This window comes from Lytechinus variegatus, chromosome 4 (genome assembly GCF_018143015.1).
Source record: "Lytechinus variegatus isolate NC3 chromosome 4, Lvar_3.0, whole genome shotgun sequence".
NCBI lineage: Eukaryota > Metazoa > Echinodermata > Echinoidea > Temnopleuroida > Toxopneustidae > Lytechinus > Lytechinus variegatus.
The window spans coordinates 57,153,097-57,173,949 of record NC_054743.1 but is presented as its reverse complement, the minus strand read 5'-3'; the positions used below and the strand labels follow the sequence as shown (position 1 = coordinate 57,173,949).

Sequence of the window (20,853 nt, the reverse complement as noted above, 5' to 3'; positions counted from 1 at the left end):
CCTTCTCCAAGCATTCTTCAAGCCTTCCGTTCCTGCCTTCTGTTCCTGTTTGCTCCAGTCTACCATCTTCTACAATTTTTGCAATCCGGAGATTCAACTTCTTCTGTAATTACAGACTATTTAACGTCAGCTAGAATCTACTTTACTTCGGTGAGTGTAATCTGCTACAAGGACGTATAAATACTCCTGTTTACAACACTAAGTTATTTTGTGAACTTCTCTTCAGTTTATAACTGTTTATCGACACATTTGAACTTCTCATTTTCGTCTGCTACTGCCTCATCTAGAGACTCTTTATCAATTTTAGAGACTCCCATTTTGCCCAGATTATTATTTTCAGTCTTCAGCCAATATTGTTCATTTTCATCATGCCACTTCATCCGTATACGCCAGATTCTCCCAGCTTACCTGGCTATCTTGAAGGACAACAGAACCTACCTACAGATTTCATTGCTATGAACAGTAATGTCCTTCAGTTACTTCATCGTGTGGACTGCCTAGAAAAGCTTGTTTGCAGCCTACAAGAACAACTCCACACGCAAGAATTCAAGTCTTCTTCAGCACAACGAACCTGTCAGTTTGTCAATGCCACCACACAAACGGACAGTCATGACTTCTCCAACCCAACCATGGACTTTGAAACTCTCTCTGAAAAGATTCGACATTGCCAATGCAAAGATAGAGACATTTCTACGCTAAAATATTTCATCGTTAACAACATCATCCCTGAGAGTAAAGAGATCTCGAACTTTCAACCAAAGATGCGCCGATACCTCTGGCATCTTCCTCGATTTGTAGTGCAAGACAACATTGTGTACCGCAAAAAGATGGACTCTGATCGTATCACCGAAACTCTTCAGCTCCTCGTCCCTTCCAGCCTCGTGTCTGATGTTCTTCAAACTCTACACCCGTCAGTAGGTCATGTCAGCTCGCAAAGAACACTTAAAATTACGTCTAAGCATCTGTTTTGGCCCTTCATGCTCAGAGACATTCAAAACTTCACAAGCACCTGCCAGCTCTGCCAAAATTCCACCAACGTCAGCCCCAATTCCTTCATAACTCAGCAAACATCATCTTCTGTCATCCAGAAAGCAGTATGTGCAATAACCGAACTCACCAAGGACTTCATTAATTGCACAAAGTCACAGGACATTGAACCACCTGCTAAACGTAAAAGAAGCAGTAGGTCCCGTCAACGAGCTCATCGTACTCCTCAGCCAACACCACAAGCAGCAGTATGAATAGCTTTTCATCTCCAGAGGACCAGCTACACTGTTCATCGCCAAGATGCCAACCTCACCCGTCGCTACAGAAACGCCATTCCCACTCGCCTCCAAAGTACACTTGCAACCACTCGCCCCAAAGGTACTATTTCAACCAGCGAATCCAGCCATCTTTACATCGCTATCACAACCGACCTCAACCAACAAACTATCGCAACCACCCACCACCAAGCGAATCATCAAGACATCATCGTCACCATGCAAGAGATCTTAGCAGTCATTCACAACCTTCAGACATCCGCGATGCTATCTACGAGCCTCTAATGGACATTTATCATCATTCACCAAGAGGATACAGCGAATACTCATCTCCAAGAGACAGTCACAGTAACCATGATATTCCAAGACATCACTCACCTTACAGAGACGATAGATATTTCTAGGTCAAGAGAATTGTTTCATAATGGACATTGACTCTGCCAAATACGTTTTGAGACTCTAATACATACTTTGAATTTGTGAACATCTTTGATGCAAATAACTGAAACTGAAATCTCAAAGTTCTTTTAAATGAAAATTGTTCTATAATTGTATACTGACCATTTTTTTTTTCAAATTAATCGTCATCAAGAATTTTGATGGCTATTGACAAACTTTTCAGTGTGAAAATTTTGGAATCGATAAGAAGTTACTATTTAGGATTAAAGTTGAAATTGGAAGTCATGGTTCAACCATTTTTATAATATAAAATTTGTGAAGTATGAAGATTTGAAAAAAATATAAATACTGGAAATCAAAATCTATAATCCAACTTGATTTCATGAAACAGGTTGACTATATTCCATGTTCTTTATAAAATGAAAGTGTAAAAGAAAAGTGATTGAATTGAAAACACCTCATTTTTATATTGTCACAATTTTTCATTCTACCTAAACCCAAAATCATAAATCCAAAATAAACATAAAAAGAAAAGGAATTTTGCTCAACATTTCAACAAATAAAATTTGGTAACCACCTATCAATTCACAAGGTGTATTCCAGACTCCGTCACTTTTCAAAAATATTACCATCAATTGTCTTATGTATACCAATATCTTTATTATATCATTAGCATATGTGACTCGGCATACCGAAATGAGAGAGAAGTCGCAAATGAAAATTCCTAGAAATTCGACAAACTAATAAAAAAGTCAAAATTTTGAAGATTTTTTTTTCATTTTTAGATTCTTCCATGTTTCATAATTACTGTGTGAAAAAAATGAGTGAATTTGATGACGGGAAAGTGATAAAAAACAGTTTTTCTGCGAGTGTTTTTTTTCGGTCAGTTCGAATTTTTTTTATACTTGGCACGCTCGATTTCATCGAATTTCGCTTCATACTAAGCTCCGCCCCTAGCAACGTAACACCATTGTTGATTGGCTATTCATTTAAAGACCGTCCGCTCGATCGATCGGTTCAATGAGCCTCAAAAGAAAGATCAAAAGCATCGCTTTCAATAGGTATTCTGAAATTGAAAAGGGGGCTTCTGAAAGTTAACAAACGGGATTCAACTTCTAAAGGGCTATTTTTTGTAATAATGGTAGTTGGTACTAGGCGGGGGCGTTAGCGATAGATTGATAGGCCTACCTGATTTAGAGTGTACAGTGCGTCCCAGAAAAAACGAAACCGAGATTTAGCGATCATTTATCATTACTTAATCATAAATAGAATAGACAAATGACCTACCAATTTAAAGCTTAGGATCTCCTCTTTCATCTGATATTACTTAGGTTATTTTTTATTCACGCATGAGTGAGCAAAAACAATTTGAAGAAAGGATACCAAAAACTCATTTGGCGGGGGGTATCTGGGTTTCAAAAAGAAAACCACATTTCTGAAAAGTTCAATATCTGCTCTTTAATTTGGTACCTAAATTACAGAAAATGGTCAAGAAATTAAAAAGTTCTGGTCATTTGAAATAAGGCTTGAATTTTAATAATTTCATAAAATGAAGAGGTTCTCCAGGCTGGCTTTCAAACTCACTCGACACTCTGTTGTGTTGACGATCAGCCATGCATTAAATCTTTTGTTCACCATGCGAAAGCTTCTGTGGGAAACCGGTGAAAACACGTTTATCTCATGAAATTATGGAAATACAAGCCTTATTTCAAATGACCAGAACTTTTTTATTTCTTGACCATTTTCTGTAATTTAGGTACCAAATTAAAGAGCAGATATTGAACTTTTCAGAAATGTGGTTTTCTTTTTGAAACCCAGATACCTCCCGCCAAATGAGTTTTTGGTATCCTTTCTTCAAATTGTTTTTGCTCACTCATGCGTGAATAAAAAATAACCTAAGTAATATCAGATGAAAGAGGAGATTCTAAGCTTTAAATTGGTAGGTCATTTGTCTATTCTATTTATGATTAAGTTATGATAAATGATCGCTAAATCTCGGTTTCGTTTATTCTGGGACGCACTGTATAGCTAGCTTGTCTCGCGAAAAAGGTCATGCGTAAACGCAGAGTGTTTATATAACACGGCTTGTTGGCGAGGATTAATTTCATAAAACATAACATGGATATGTTGAAGATTCTCTTTATTATTTGCAAGTGATCGGGATGTTTCGATGAGAAAACTCTAATTTCAAAATAAAGGGTTTAAAATACATAAAAGTGTTGTATGTTCGCGAATGTGGGTTAATTGATCTGCAGTACATCATTAACAAAAGAAAAAAAGTTCATCATGAAAGCTTTGTGGGCTTTATTATTTCCAACTATTTTTGCCTTCAATTTTTTTATCATGTTTGAATGAACGATAGAGAAAGAAATAAATGTCAGAACTTCGACAACTGAGGCACGGATCCAGGGGATGGCACGTCCCCCCCCCCGAGAAGAAAAAAAAAACAAAATTTGTAATGTAAAAATGCCATTGAAGCCGAGATGTACCCCGGGATGTACCCCTTTTTGAAATCGAAGACTTCTATTCTTTTTTTTTTTTGCTTGTCAGTTTTTTGGCGGGTACGAAGTATCTAAAAAAAATCCTTTTTTGGTAAATCCTGGATCCGCCCCTGACTTTGACCAATGAAATATGGGACCATGCAGTAGGCTTGCATTTTTAATTTTTGGATAATGGTATACGGGTCTTACGATATTGATTGAAAATATTAGTCATTTAAAATACACCTATTGAAATTATCATTTCCTAAAAGTCATTGTCATGTTGTCCCATTCGACTTTGCCCAGATCTATTCTCTCTTTCCCTCTCTGTTATTCTCTTACCTTCTTCTTTCGTCTTTCTTGTGTTTTATTTTTTCCTTTCTACTGCTCCCCCTTTTCGTTCGCAATTTTCTTTCAGATCAGTCGGTCTCTTCTTTCTAAATCTCTCCCCTTATTCTTCCTCAACCCCTTTCTCTTCTTTAATCTTATTCGTTAATTCCTCTTCTGTTTTCCGTTCTTTTCCCCTTTCGATCTCTTTTTTTCTATGTCGATTATTTTCTCCTCTTTTTTTCTTCTCTCTGCCCTTTCTTCACCCTCCACCTTCCCCCCTAATTTCACCTTTTCTTCTTTTTCGTTTCTATTCACATAATTCTGTTTTTCGTTCTCTCTTTTTGCCGGTTTTTCTTTCTTCTTTCCTTCCGTCTTTTCTCCCTCCCTCACCCACCGCCTCATTCCTCTTCCTTTTATCTTCGTTCCTCCTTAATAATTTATAATATTATTTCTGTTTTCGTTCTCCCTCTCACCTGCTCATCCCCACGATCTTATTCCTCCCCCTCCATTTCTATTTTCTTCCTCTTTACCTCATTTCTTCCCCCTTTCCTTCTTTCTCTTTCTTGCTCATCCGAACGTCTTATTCCTCTTCTTTTCCCCTCTTATTTTTTGTTGTTCTATATCCTTCTTCTCCCCGTTCGATCTTCTATTTTTTTTATATCACAGCCGTTCTTTATTCTTCCTTGCCACATCCATCGTCTTTTCCTCCACGCCCTTTTTCTTCTTGTTCTTATCTTTGTTTTATGCTCTTCATATTTCGGTTTATCGTTCTTTCCCAGTTTGATCTTCTCTTTTGTGTGTGTAAGCAATTTCGTATGCCAATTTCTACCCCCAAATGCCATCACAAACGTGTTCTGTACGTGCAGCCCATTTCACACCCGAGAAGGACCCGTTTTTATTCCGTTAAAGGGACCCCTTTGCTTTCTGATATAGGTGACCTTTCTCTTATCAGTGCCCCTTTTACCCAAATAAAGTGCCCCTTACCAACACGCTGTGCCTCTTTCACCTGGGAAGGACAAGTTTTGTCACGGTGTATAACGAGTGCCCCTTTTAAACAAGAAATAAAGCAATATTCTGAGGGAAAAAAATAATCATACGTGCATTAATAAGTTTCATGAGTCAGGTGAGTGGGTAGATGAGTACAGATGGGGATTCTCCCCCCCCCCCAAAAAAAAAAAATACGATAGGAAGGTATTAGCGAAAACAAAGACAAGAGCAAGGGGATCGGTATTATACAGTGATAACATGAGAAAAAAATATGACACAGCTTTTATTGATTCTGTTGTCCTTTCTCTAAAATTTCAATTTTCTTCTTGTAAAATAATATCAGTGGTGTAACAGGCAGGGGGGCAGGCTGCCCTTGCTGATTTCATCGCCATAATATAATTAAAAACGGTGGGGGCGGAATTAAGAAAGGGAGCAAAAAGAGGAAAGGGAAAGAAAGCGAGGATAGGGGAAAGGAGAAATGGAAACGGAAAAGTGAAAAAATATATAATATTTGAAAAAATAAAAGAACGAAAAGGCGCCGCTTAAAAAAAATGAAGGAAAGAAAAGAACATTTTGACAGGGTCAGACTTTACCCCTTTTTCAATTTGTACTTTTATGGCGCCGGTGAAGTACAAAAATATGTATGCCGCTCGGCATTACGCCCCCCCCCCCCTTCGCCAAAAGCTGGATCCGCCTATGAAAAAGTAAGAAAAACATACAAAGCGGGAAAGGAAGGAAAGAACATGTGAGAAAGAACAAATCATTCCATTATGCTAGCGTGATTAGTCAGAAAGGGAAATAAATGACAAAGATGCACAAAATAGCAAACAATTAACGGCGGGAAATCAAGCTGAGGTAGAATGGAATGAGTCAAAAGTTCGAATGAAAAATTAACAAAACGGACAAAGAAAACAGAGAACTATAAACACAACCGGGTTGTCTTGTTTTAATGTTTGAATCATACTTGCAATTAGATTTAAAATGGCGGCTAGTTTTAAGGTTTAAAATGAGACTTGGTGATTTTATCATTTATTTTAAATCTATTATTATTATCACGTTTTTCTCTCAGTCTTTTAGGGGGTCTCTCTCCTCCAAAATAAATCATTCAATCTTACAAAGGCTTTTGCATGGTCTCATTCTTTATCTGTTACTGTGTTAGAATAAAATATTGGTTGTGCTTGATTTGATCCGAATCAGCATTCATGTTGGAGGTGCCATGGCCGAGCTGTGTCTGGCTATACATGGAGAGCGCGGTCAGGCGCCGATCCCCGCGGCTACGACATTTTTGCTCTTATATCCTGCATTCAGATATATGGAAATCCTTTACGCATTATTTGTAACTTGGTGTGCACTTGTTTGTTTAAAAAGTAAAAGCGTATCTTCCCTAATCCATCCTCTGTTGGAAATTATGATGGGACTTAATTACTCATGGTACCTCCTGGCTCTTTTTGTTGTAGAATTAAGACGTTTATGTCAAGGTTTTTTTTTTCTCTGCATCACTTTTAGAATCACTTTAACCTTTTTTTCATTATACCTTTCTGTATTTTGTTCTAATTTTGAATCATTTCAATGCTGTATACCCCCCCCCCCTATGATGGGTACGATATTGAACCCATTTATTGAACAAATTATTCACGTTTTTACTCACACTGTCTCAATCTAACTTATGTATTAATAAAACATGAGCACATAAGTAAAGGTGAGGTACGAATTATTTTGTAGGCCCATCTTACCATTTTACAAGGGATATTTTTTTTAGAACATGCGGTTAAAGTTAAGGTCATAATGACACGCTTGATAGACTACATGTCACGAGTCCGCCGGGTAAGAGTAAACGCCATCGACATTCAAACAAGCCGATGGCACAATCCCTCCTCCATGGTTTTAGGTCCAACTTTTTAACCCCGCCTTTTATTTCATTAATATGGGAGATCATGGCATTCTTTTTTCTTTCACGGAGATTATTATAAAACCCCGGTTTAACCAATGATGTGTACGTAGACGATAATTGATTGACGTGGAACGTTGTTTCGTCTTGCAGTCGCGCGTGACTAGCAAGTTGACTATTGTTCTCAATGCAGCCTCCTCATTGGTTAATCGTTTCGCCTTTTTTGGCACGCGGTTACTAGGGCCTTTCGGTGAGCTCGGCGGTGGCAAAATATATTTTTTTCATGGAGCAGGGTCAAAACGGAAGTCAAACTTCGAAGGCGTTTTTCTCTTGATTTTTATTTTCAAGAGCCCAATTCTTCCTCCATTCTAAAGCTAATATCTCCACTAATATTTAATCCTAAGGGTCGAGTGATATATCAAATTAAAGGTAAAGAAACGGGGAATAATAATCACTAAAAAAGTTGGATTTGAAAAATTCCAACTTGTCTCTCATTTCGGTATGCCGAGTCACATATGACATAAATTGTTTAAATCTTGATCTTACGATCTACCTATTTTTGAAAATCATGTGTACTCCTACATGGTCAGTGCCCCATAATTATTAACATGGATAATTCAAGCATGTGCCATCTATGGATTTCACTTTTGTTGCAATTAATTTTAATGTTTCGTATTTCATATTAATTTATTGCAGAAATACCGTTTTGTCGTCCAAAAATATATTTGATCTCCATGTTAAAAAAGGAAACCATACAATCTGTCACTTTTTCCAGAATTTACTAAATTTTGGAGAGTAGAGAGGAAAATAAATCCATCTTCAGAAATAGCCAAATACTAAATATCTTATAAAAAAATAAATGATCAAATTCATTTCAGAAAACATTTATTTTTTTAACTAAAAGATCAAATGTATATTTTAACCTCAATTTTAATAGTTTATAATTATATCGTATTTGTCTAGGTCGTGCTCTCATTTAAGTTTTGTATTGTATATAGGTACTGAGTAAATTAGTTCATATAATTCAATTTGTTCAAAGTCAAATTCTTCAAACTTATTTTTCAGAGTTGTATTAAATTGATCAATTCAAAATTAAAGTTCTTGAAATCAAGAATTGACAAGTTTTTAAGAAAAAAAAATCAATTACCTATTCAATTCGAAGACGAGCAAAACTGAAGAATTCATATTTTTAAATTACTTTCAATTGGAAAATCTTTGTTTTTCATTGACAAAAAAGGGAATAAAATATCGTGCAAGATCCATTTTAAGGTTTTGTATATGATAATACTCTTTAATTTTAAAATTGCTCACTGACTTTTTGAATTTTGATATGATTGTTATAAAAAAAAAATCTCAGACTTTTTATAATTATTTTTTCACTTTGTTATGGCTTGTAAAATAATTATACACAGAAAACAGGATACAGATGTCGGATTTGATTCATCATCTAAATGAGTTTAGGTTTGTCTTGTAAAATAGTTATATGTATACATGTTACAAAAACTCTGGTAGGACACAAATCTTAATTAATTTTCTTACATTTATTCTTAAAATTGAGGACAATTTTTTGAAAGAAGGATGTTTATGTAGGACTGTTATTTTGACATTTTGTTTTCCTTAGTAGTTTAGCTATTTACAGTTCAAGCTTTGGTATTTAGTTCAGCTTTGTTTTCATTCCTGATGCTTCTGTTGTCATCCATTTACATTTGACTTTCAACCTACTTCTCCTGTCATTCCTTTCCTATTCAGATGTGTTCATTCATTACATTCCCACATCTGATTCTTTTGTTCAACATTCTTATTATGTAATCATCCCAACATCTTATTCATCTCCATCCTCTATCTCTTATTGGTTATTTTTTATGAATTAGACTTTTACACTTTCAGTTGGCTCCTCCATTCTCTTAATTTTCATTGGTTGACTTTTTGTAATTTAAATATATGCTAATTTTGTATTGCCATTACGAGTTTAGCTGAGGCAATTTAGCCCAGCAAATAAACAGTGCACTACCAGACTCCATCGAGTTAAGTTCTATTTTGTTCCCGTGTCTTTAGAGTTAAGTTCCTTCTCCTCTCCGTTTGCTTCTGTTTGATGTGTGATTAAGCTTATGTTACTCCCTTCTCCCTTCAATTACCCGGCCCGGGGACAATAACCCCCTAGACAAAGTGAGTGCACATGCAGAGTTATGGCCTTAATTGTAAAATTACAAGGCGTTCTTGTGTATATTATCTTTGCATATTTTTTTTTTTGCTTACTGTATTAAAACTAAAGCCACATCTTAATCTGGAATGTGCACCAATTGTTTCATAATTCTTAGCTTCTTGTTAGATGAATTGTTTTGAAATAACACGTTTATAGGTTCTTCTTGTCAATAGTAGTGTTGATGGTTTGCGTTACCGACTTTCAATATTTCTTTTTTAATGTTTTATCTATTTTCCTGATTTTTTCCTGAAATTAAACCCCAAATGAATCAAGAAAAATCAGATCAGTTGGAATCAGAGAAATTAGGCATTTGTGATTATTATGTCTAATCGTGTCTTTTCATGAATGTTCAATTGTTCTATGAAAACTTAGAATGTGGGCCACTTTACAAATTTTTTGATGTACATATGCGTAGCTATATAGCAAGCCCCCACTCCCATTTTTCATGATGCAGAAGGCATTGCTAATGAAAAAAAAGAAAAAAGGCGGAAAAGGAAGAAAAAATATGAAAAAGAAGAAAATGAGAGAGAGGGAGAGAGAAAAAGGAGAAAGAGCGATATAAGAGAGAAAGTTATTAACATAAGATAAAGTAGAAAATATATTGAAAACCTGTGCCACCGACCCAGACCATTATAATGGTTCACGCCCGGGGGGGGGGGGCACTCAGTATATAATAATGTGCCGCGGAGGGGACCCCCATTTTTACACACAAATTTCCGTTCCAAGGCATAGCATCTTTGTCTTATTGAGAAAAAGAACAAAGAAAGCCGCTCCAAGGCAAAACATTTTCTTCTTATCGAGAAAAAAGAAGAAAGAAATCCGCTCCAAAGCTTGTCATATTTTTCGTTACGCCGTTCCGGTCGCATTGATCTGCTACAATGAGCTGCAATTTTGGTGAAATGCGGCCGCAGAGCGCTGTCCGACCATCACCTCTGCGCGAGCGCACCCGGCGGACGTGCCGCCGGGCTAGCTACATCATGCACGCATGTCCGTTCCACAGGGATGCATCAGCACTGACACGCTAGCGATCCGTTCCAAGGACCCCGTTTTTTTGTCTCGCCCGCGGCACACCCCTACCACTTTTTTGGTCGAGTGCCCCCTTCCCCCCTGGGGGTCACGCTTGATTCGATGCCAGAGAGAAGGTGGGGGGATTTGCGGGGGTAATTGTTTGGCGGTAACTGTCTGGGGAATTATTGTCCTCTGGGGCATTTGCTGGGGGGGGGGTAATTTTCTGTGAAATAATTGTCCAGGGGGTGATTGTCTGGGGATAATTGTCCTCGGAGGCTAAATGTCAAGAGGTGGTTGTCCGGAAGGTGATTTTCTGGGGGGTAATTGTCCTAGAACCAATGATTGGACCTATTGGTGATTGGACCCATGGCAACGATACCAATGATTGTTAGCCGAAATGGGTTTAGACAAAGTGATAGCGAACCAACTGAAGTTAGACCAAATGGAACATGGACGAAAATGAGAGTACACCAAGTGGTTATTAGACCAAAAGGTAATAGACGTAGTGATATTGGACAAAATGGATATTGGACCAACGAAAAAAATAAAATTAGACTAAATGATAATAAACACAACGGCTATTAGACCAACTGGCTATTAGACAAGATGGTAATTAGACGAAATGGCTATTGGACTATGTTGATAGTTGACTAACTAATGGAAGACAACATGATATCAGACCATGCGATAGTGGGGAAAAGGCAGTAGACGAAATGGCAATAAAGCGACAAATATCCATACAAAGAGTAATCCTGATTTCAATATAATTTCATTCTCTTGTTTGTGTCTCAAAATATTAAGTAAAAGCATGTTTTATATCTTATCTGTAGCTCGAGTCCTGAAGAAATTACCGCTGTGACATTATGCGTTGCGACATGTGACATTATGCGTTAACGATTTGCTGCGACATTCAGATGACATTATGCGTTGCGACATGTGACATTATGCGTTAGAAAAACTACGACATTATGCGTTGACTGCGACATTATGCGTCGGACGCTCTTGGCATAATGTCGCAGATTGCGACATTATGCGTTGCTGCGACATTATGCGTTGGTGCGACATTATCGGTTGTAACAAGGCCTTGTACCGATTAACCTGCAGAGGACCCGGCCTCTATTATTTATCATTGGAATAATTATTTTTAAAGATTTCACTGTCCACTTCTGGTATCAATCCATTTTAATTCATGTAGGTGTGGTTAATCATTGTACCCAGGGAATGAAAATACCCCTTTTCATTTTTTTTTTCACTTTGAATTTTACAATTCCTGATTCATGGTAGGGCGCCCTCTAAAAGCGATACTCGAGTCACAAATTGAATTGTTTGTACTCCGAGCACAGACTTTTTTTTGTTTGCCTGTTTATCTGTTTACTGTTTGCTAATATGCTTCCTTATTGCTGAAATTTCTCTAAAACTAGTTCCTGAAAATTTGAAACTTATTTTAGAATTAGAAACGTGTAATTTCTTCTCAAATGTTAACAGCCAATCAGAAAACAGTATTTTAACGACGTCATCAATATTTGAAAATACTTTTATTGAATTTTACGGGTGAAATCACCCCCAATCTACCAAATTTAATCGTACAAATAAGTGAATAAAGGGTTTTGGCGCACTTTGAGTTCATTCTGGCCCACTGTGCGACGTCTCCGTTGGTGAGATAGGGCCTTTAGAGTAGCGGGAGAGTGAATGAGACATAGAGTGAGAGAGAGAGAGAGAGAGAGGATGAGTGAGAGGATGAGAGAAGGGAGAGGTGGGAGAGTATGTGTGAGAGGAGGGGGATAGTGAGAGGGGAAGAGGGGAATAGTGAGAAAGGGGGGTAGTGAGAGAGGGGGGGGGGGGCTAGCGAGAGAGTGTGTGAGAGAGGGAGAGAGAGGGATAGTGTAATACAGAGAAGGGGATAGTGAGAGGGAGAGAGAGAGAGGGATAGTATGAGAGAGAGGGGGACTGATATTTCCATCTAAGCATGATCAAATAAATCCCCCTCCCCCCCCCCACAAAAAAAACACCACCACCACATTTCATACAGGCCTTTAAGTATCCAAAAGGAGGGGGCAAGGCAAGAGAATAAAACAGAAAGGAGGAAGGGGAAGAGAGGGCAAGGGCCCTGTTTCATAAAAAGTTGTCATGATAGCATCTCCTGCTGGAATGTTAACTACCATGGTAACAGTGAGAATGCCCATTTCATAAAAAAGTTATGATAGCAACTCTTGCTGGAATGGCAACTTTTATTATAAAAGCCAATCAGGAAGCAGAATTCTCACTTTTGCCATGGTAGTTACCATTCCAGCAGGAGTTGCTATCATAGCAACTCTTTATGAAACAGGGCCTTGAATGGCTTTTTTTGGTGAAAGTTGTCATTCCAGCAAGAGTTATTGTAACAGCTCTTTATGAAATGGGGTCCAGATCCAAAAACATAATGCTTTTCTCTCTCTCTCTCACACACACACATAAACACACTTTCTTTCTATCTCTGACTACAAACAGAGTAAAAGGATTCATACAGAGAAAATGTTTCAAACCCCAAATCAATCACTTTGCTTCCAATCCTGAAGCTTTCTCCAATTGTTGTGGCAATTGAACACAGCACAGCTGCGACCTGAACTTCTCCGATTAATGCTCATTGTGAATCTTACAAGAAATCTGCTCAATTGGTCCAAAATAAAAAAAAATCGAACGAATGTACCAAATACCCTATTGACTTGACTCGCCCACCGCAGCATCGCGACCAGTCTGCTGCCCTATCAAGTTGTGAAATTGGTCTATACTTGATGGCCTTATGTATTTTTTAAATGTTTTTATACTCTTGTTTGTATGGACTACTTGTTTTGGGTTTAGAATAACCCTGCTAATTAAACGTCGTTATATGAATATGGTTTTCTTATTCATGTATTATTGTATATTTAGTATTTCGTGTTGTGATGTACTACTTAAAACTGATTTGATGACTGCTTCTAATTATGAGACATGTGTCTGATCTCGTATGTAGTGTGATTTTTAACAGGTGCTTGCTATTTATGGGTATGAGTGTGTTTTGATAAATGCCTGTTTTTCCTTTGTTTTTGATGAAATTTTGGGTGCATAAGATTGTTTCATTTATTTGAACTTTACATAGCATGACAATGACATTGTTGTATGAAACTTGTATTTTGCATTGATCAGTTTTTATTGTCGTACCCCCCCCCCCTCCCAAGTTTATTGCCCTTATTTTTTTTGGTATGGTCAGTATTGCTATTTTTACAGCTATATGATAATTGTGAATTGCTTGGACTGTAGTTTTAAATATTTTTCTTTTGGCTGATGATTTATTGAGAGTGGTCATTTTGCATATTACTCTATCAGATTAATACCTATTTTTATGTCATTTATCAGCTGTCCAAGTTAGATAGACTTTTGTCTGATTACCTGATTACTTATCTGTGTATTTTTTTTCATGTTGCAGGTAGGGAGTTATGTACAAATGTGTGTATGTTTTGGTGATTTATACTTATTTATCATTTTTATATACATGTCAAACGTTGCAGTTCATTCCTGATTTTATGGATGATTTTATTTGACTTGTATATATGTCACGGCATTTGGTAAGTGTTTGACTTATTACTATAATTATGTTTAGAGATTGATAGAAAGCAGTTTGCATGCCACTTGCACAGTTTTTATTCCAAGGATTTGTATAAAGAAAATGCCTTCTTTCTTGACTTTAGTTCATGGTATCGAGACACTTATATTTTGCCTTGTGCGTTTTACAAACAACTTAGGCTGATTTATATGGGTAATGCTTTGCATTGGTGGAAATTGATTTTTATCACAGTTGCTGTATTTACATAGCTTCTTCATTGTTTAAAGAAGTAGGCTTTTATGTAGTTCCCTATTATGTTAAAGAGAGAGATAAAAGGTTGCCATGGTAAGCTGTTATCTGTCTATGACATGTGTATTTTGATGGGATAATTATACTAGTAGGTAGAGAAAGTAATTATGGTGTTATTTCAATTGAGTTGTATGTAGTGTATGTTGGTGAACTTGTATGTACATTGTAGTTGATGATAGTTACAGTTAATTTGTATTAGTGATAAGACAATGATTATTTATAGTGATACATGTACTTTGAATTATCAATAAGACAGTCATTATTTATGTAAGTGAACTGGTATGTACACTATGTACAGTTAGTAATAGTGTTACAGGCACTTTGAGTAATTGATAAGACAATGATTATTAGCAGAGTCAAGATATTTACTGTTGAGCATTTTTCTTTAAATTCAGTGGAATTTATATGAAGGTCAGTTTGCATCACTGTTACTGTTATTGTTTAAATAGCTGTATTGCTTTATATTTTAACAGTTGAGTTGTGTTTTTCATGGCTTAAATGTGATTATATGGTTTAAACGTGATTTTGCAAATTAACAAGCTATTTGGATGTCAGATTAGTAATTGCAGTAATTTAGAAGGTTAATAGAAGAGAAAGTTAAAGGACAAGTCCACCCCAACAAAAACTTGATTTGAATAAAAAGAGAAAAATTCAACAAGCATAACACTGAAAATTTCATCAGAATCGGATGTAAAATAAGAAAGTTATGGCATTTTAAAGTTTCGCTTATTTTCAACAGAATAGTTATATGAACGAGCCAGTTACATCCAAATGAGAGAGTTGATGACATCACTCACTATTTCTTTTGTATTTTATTATATGAAATATGAAATATTGTTATTTTCTCGTCATTGTCATGTCAAATGAAGTTTCATTCCTCCCTGAACACGTGGAATTCTATTATTTTAACATTTTGTGCTTCAGGCAAGGAGGTCCTAATGGTCAAATTCGTAAAAATCGAAAAATTTTATAATTCAAACAATAAAAAAAGAAATAGTGAGTGACATCATCGACTCTCTCATTTGGATGTAACTGGCTCGTTCATATAACTATTTTGTTAAAAATAAGCGAAACTTTGAAATGTCATAACTTTCTTATTTTACATCCGATTTTGATGAAATTTTCAGCATTGTGCTTGTCTGATTTTTCTCTATTGATTCAAATCAACATTTTTCTGAGGTGGACTTGACCTTTAAAGAAGTTAGTAGAGGGAAAGAAACAGTGGTCACGCCATTGTGGATTGCTGCCCTCTGTCGAGCAGTGTTGAATATGTTACACATGCGAATCGTTGTCATCGCCCCTTATCCGGCCAGCTCTGTGTAGAGGTACATTGTCATTAAAATATGAACCATAAAGATTATTGTGATTGACGATTTAACATTTAATGGTGCATATTATTTGTTATGTGAAACAAAAAAAATCATCGTTAAACGTAGTGCAGGGTATTTAGGCATGAATAATAAAAATAGAAATTTATCTTCGTCAAGACAATTCTCCATAAAGTGCAGATAGCCGCAGTGGTGATTACTATTATTCTTGGTTATAATATGTAATTATTTTTTACAATGATGATAACATAAACTTTGATTGACATCACTTCTTATTTGTTATATGAAGAAGAAATCATTGTTCTACGTACCCTTGTATTAATGGCATTAAGAGCAAGCACCGAGTATAACACATCATGCATATTATTTTCATCCGCTGGGTAGAGAGGCATCATGATTGTCACAGATCTCAGGGTGTTTGAAGAGCACATAAATTCAGCCAGGTCCTCTGAAGCATTCCGTCCACACGGCTTTTCAATTTTCAGATTTTCCTAGTATGCACAGTATTTATGAGAAAACTTAACGTTATATATGTAGAGACAAAGATAAATTTCATTTGATAGTTCAATATCATATATCGTCTAATCTATCTCATTGTTTCGCGTGTCCTTCCTGAATATTTGACCAAAACCAATGCGAATGAAATATATTCAAAATTCATCAGTGGCTATAAAGACATAATAATAACAATGATAATAATAATCTAAACATCCGAAAATCCTCGAAATGATTATTTGAAATATTTTCTCTTCCCAGTTCTTCTCATAAAGTGGTACAATAGGAGATCAAAGATGAACATTTTGAAACCTAATGCAGCAACGAACCTACATTTGAAATTTTATTTTTCTAGTAATTCTTAGGTTAGGGACTTTTGTAGACAACATGGCGCCCTTTTACACAGTACCAAAATTGTAATTTGAATGATTCCTGTGAAAGATAATTCTAATGACGAATTTTTAGCATGTGTGAAACCAAACTAGAATCACGAACGCTATTCACAACCACAAATTCAAATTCTACTCCAGAGGGGAATTCCAGTTAAGTTCACTCAAATTACGGTACGAATTTTACGTCTGAAAGATCGACCTCCAAAACATCTTTGAAGGGCGGACCTTGCGTGACCTTTCAAGCACCAATTCTCGTGTGAAAAGGCCCATGGATATAGCCCCCTTGGCAAGAAAACATTTAACCGATTCACTCCATTGATATAAACCTTACAATTTCTATGAAAACGCAGAGGTGACAATAGACAGTTCAATATACGACCGAAAATATCCTTACCAGGAACAATTGCAACAAATGATTTTTCAACTGTTTCTGGTGGTATTTGACATCAGGAATTCAATACTAAAAATCTACCCAAATCCGCATACGGGAAAGTAGTTATTTTCAAGATGGCGTCCAAGATGGCTGCCATTAACTGAAAATGGATAAACTCACTCATTATAAACCTAGAATGATATTTCGGTTCATACTCCATGGTCCAGTGGGTAAACGAATCTATTGATACAAGTTCGAGTAAATACTAGTACTCCAGGGTACCAGGAAAATCCAAAATGGCTGCCGTAGGCTAAAACATCCATAATTTATCTATTACTTAAGTGGCTTTAATTTGGTTTCTATTCAATGATTTTAATGGTGAAGTAGTACATCGGGCAAGTTACAAGGACAGCCAGTGGTCTGGTGTGTCAAAAATCTAAGGTGTCCAAAAATCCAAAACGGCTTCCAAAAATGACTGTTGATAATTAAAATGGACATAGCTCATTCATATCCACCTGGGACATAATGATTTTGGTGTCTAGACCATGTTTTCAATGGTCAAATAAGACATTGAGAAAAGTGACAAGGACAGTCAGTGGTCCATTATGTTAAAAAAATCCAAAATGCCTTCCAAATATGGGTCTAAAATTGCCACTTTAAAAACCCCGACATATACCCTTTTCATAAACCTATCCTCCAGTTAGTCGCCTAAGAGTAATGCGGATAATTCAATAAAAATTGCGTTCATAAACTCCTAAAATAAGCCGCATTATTTTTACGAGCGCCAGTCCTGAAAAAAGGCGGATAATCGCCATGACAACTGGACACGTCTCCTCCGATGCGGTTGTGTTGGAAAAGGGTGACCTTGTGACCGCACCATGGCAATTATCCGCATTATTTGGAAATGCGTTCATAAACTCAAAATCTTATCCCGATGCCGCTATTATGAGGATAATAGTAGCATCAGAGTAATGCGGATAACTCTTGTCCTCCTCCAATTTTACGACCAAATTATGCTGCTATTAGCCGCCTAATTCATTTTAATTGGGTTTATGAAAGGGATAAGAGTTTGCTTAATATCCAGAATTATGATGTTTGTGCCTATACCATGGTTAAATGTGTCAAATAATACCCTGGGGCAAGATACAAGGAAAGTCAGTGGTCTGGTACATGTATGTGCAAGAATCCGCGATGGATTCCAAAAATTGATTCTGAAATGGCTGCTAATACTGAAAGCGGACATAGCTCATTTCATTTTGGCCTGCGAGATGTGAATTTGATGTCTAAACCACCGGTTTTAAGGATCGAATGATATATTACAAAAAGTTACAAGGAAAATCAGTGGTCCCATATGTCCAAAAATCGAAGGTGGCTTCCAAAAATTGATATTAAAAAAAGACTATGATACTTAAAGCGGACAAACTCATTGCATATCGGCCTGGGAGATGTGATTTTTGGTGTCTAAACCACTGGTTTCAAGGGTCAATTAATACATTAGGACAAGTTATACAAGGACAGTCAGTCGCCTGGTATTTCAAAAAAAAAATCTATGTTTGCTTCCAAAAATTGATACTAAATTGACTGATGTTACTTAAGGGGACATAGTTTATTTCATATCGGCCGGGGAGATGCGATTTTGGTATCTAAACCACTGGTTTCAAGGGTCAGAATGATACATTATGAGAAGTTTTAAGGACAGTAAGTGGTCCGGTATGACCAAAAATCCAAAATGCCTTCCAAATATGGGTTTAAAATTGCTACTTTAAGAACCCCGACATAGTTTGCCTAATATCCAGAATTATGATTTTTGTGCCTATACCATGGTTAAATGTGTCAAATAATACCCTAGGGCAAGATACAATGAAAGTCAGTGGTCTGGTACATGTATGTGCAAGAATCCGAGATGGATTCCAAAAATTGATTCTGAAATGGCTGCTAATACTGAAAGCGGACATAGCTCATTTCATTTTGGCCTGCGAGATGTGAATTTGATGTCTAAACCACCGGTTTTAAGGATCAAATGATATATTACAAAAAGTTACAAGGAAAATCAGTGGTCCCATATGTCCAAAAATCGAAGGTGGCTTCCAAAAATTGATATTAAAAAAGACTATGATACTTAAAGCGGACAAAGCTCATTGAATATCGGCCTGGGAGATGTGATTTTTGGTGTCTAAACCACTGGTTTCAAGGGTCAAGATGATACATTTTGAGAAGTTTTAAGGACAGTAAGTGGTCCGGTATGACCAAAAATCCAATATGGCTTCCGAAAATTGATTCTAAAATGACTGCTGCTACTTAGCTCATTTTATATCCGCCTGTAAGATATGATTTCGGTGTTTAAAATATGGTTTCAAGGGTAAGGATATTTTAGGATAAGTTACAAAAACAGTCAGAGGTCTAGAGTGTCAGAAATTCAAAGATTGCTTCCATAATAGGAGTAAAAAAATATCTGATGTTACTTATAAAAGGACATAGCCTGTTCAATGTCTATCTGGGGACTTTGAGTTTGGTGTGTAAACCATGGTTTAAAGGGTCTACACTATAGTGTAAGTTACAAGATCAGTTGTCTGTATGTTACTTAGAAGTATACATAGTTTATTAAAAATACACCTTGGGGTATGATTTTGGTGTATACACTAGAGTTTAAAGGGTCAAGTTTATTGGGCTACGTTGAAAGGACAATCAGGTGTCAGGTATGTCCAAAATTCGAAGATGGCTTTAAAGATTGGGGTGTTAAATGACTGTTGTTACTTGGGGATATTATTTTGGTGTCTGGATTAAGGTTTCAAGGGTAAAAAAAACTTTGGGACTGGATACAATGATATGAAGTTATCCATTTTGCCTTAAAATCCAAGTTGGCTTTAAAAAATGGGTTCCAAAGTGAGTGTTGTTACTTAAAATGAACATCGTTCAAACAATATCCACATGTGAGAAATAATCTTGGTGCCTACACTTAGTTTTCATATTGTTTCATGGGTTGGTAACAGTACGCATTTTGACAAATTGTAATACTAGCCATCTTTTTTTATTGTCCGAATGTATTATTTGACCATTCATACACAAGTTATTAATAATAATAATGATAGCTGGATTTATAAAGCGCTTTTTGCCAGAGGATACAGCGCTGCTATTATGACAATTTAGACACCAACAACGTAATGAGGTGAGGTACGTTCAACTGAATAGGGACATTATATCGAAGAATTATGGGTCGCATCTGATATGTTTTGAAGTCGGAAGAAGAGGGTTATTTGTATTTTATTTATTTCATCACGGTTAAAAAGCCTGCTTTCAGCTAGAAGCTGATTTTCAGCAAGGCCGTGGACAAATGATAATAACAAATAATATGAACATAAAACAAGCATACAAAAATAAAAACGAAAAACAAATATATATCAAAGCATAGGTAAAAAAAATTGGCAAAAGTAAAATTGGAGTAAACAAAAATGAAAAATAAATAGACGAAAATAATATACAAAGTTATGTCAGAATTAAATATAAAAAATGAAGATATATAATGCGGTATTATCAAGGGTGAATCGGGGTGGAGAATTAAATTAAGAAAGTGATATGAGACGTGCAAATGTAGCCGGGTTTTTTCTAATCGGGTTGTTGCGGGTAAGTTATTGAATAATTTAGAAGCTGAATAAAGGGGACTGTTCTTTAGATAATTAGAATGAGGCTTCGGTAATTGAATTTGTCGGTCTATGTTTCTTAAAAGATATTCTCGTGATTTAAGTGTGATTCGAGTACAAAGGACAGATGGAGCTAGATTATTGACCAATTTAAAAATGGTAAAAATTGACTGATTGTTCCATCTCTTGTTGAGTTGATCAA

At 36.3% G+C, this 20,853-nt stretch overlaps 1 protein-coding gene across 1 annotated transcript; it reads left to right on the top strand.

The window, feature by feature from the left end:
* Window positions 1-1,237: 1,237 nt before the first annotated feature.
* Window positions 1,238-1,666, top strand: LOC121413098 (uncharacterized protein C2orf16-like). Its single transcript, XM_041605863.1, has one exon. It carries the CDS (start codon window positions 1,238-1,240, stop codon window positions 1,664-1,666), a length of 429 nt encoding a protein of 142 aa, XP_041461797.1.
* The last annotated feature ends 19,187 nt before the right edge of the window (window positions 1,667-20,853 follow it).

Excerpts from the sequence above, each read along its gene's own strand:
- LOC121413098 (XM_041605863.1), top strand. The coding sequence starts at position 1,238 with ATGAATAGCTTTTCATCTCCAGAGGACCAGCTACACTGTTCATCGCCA.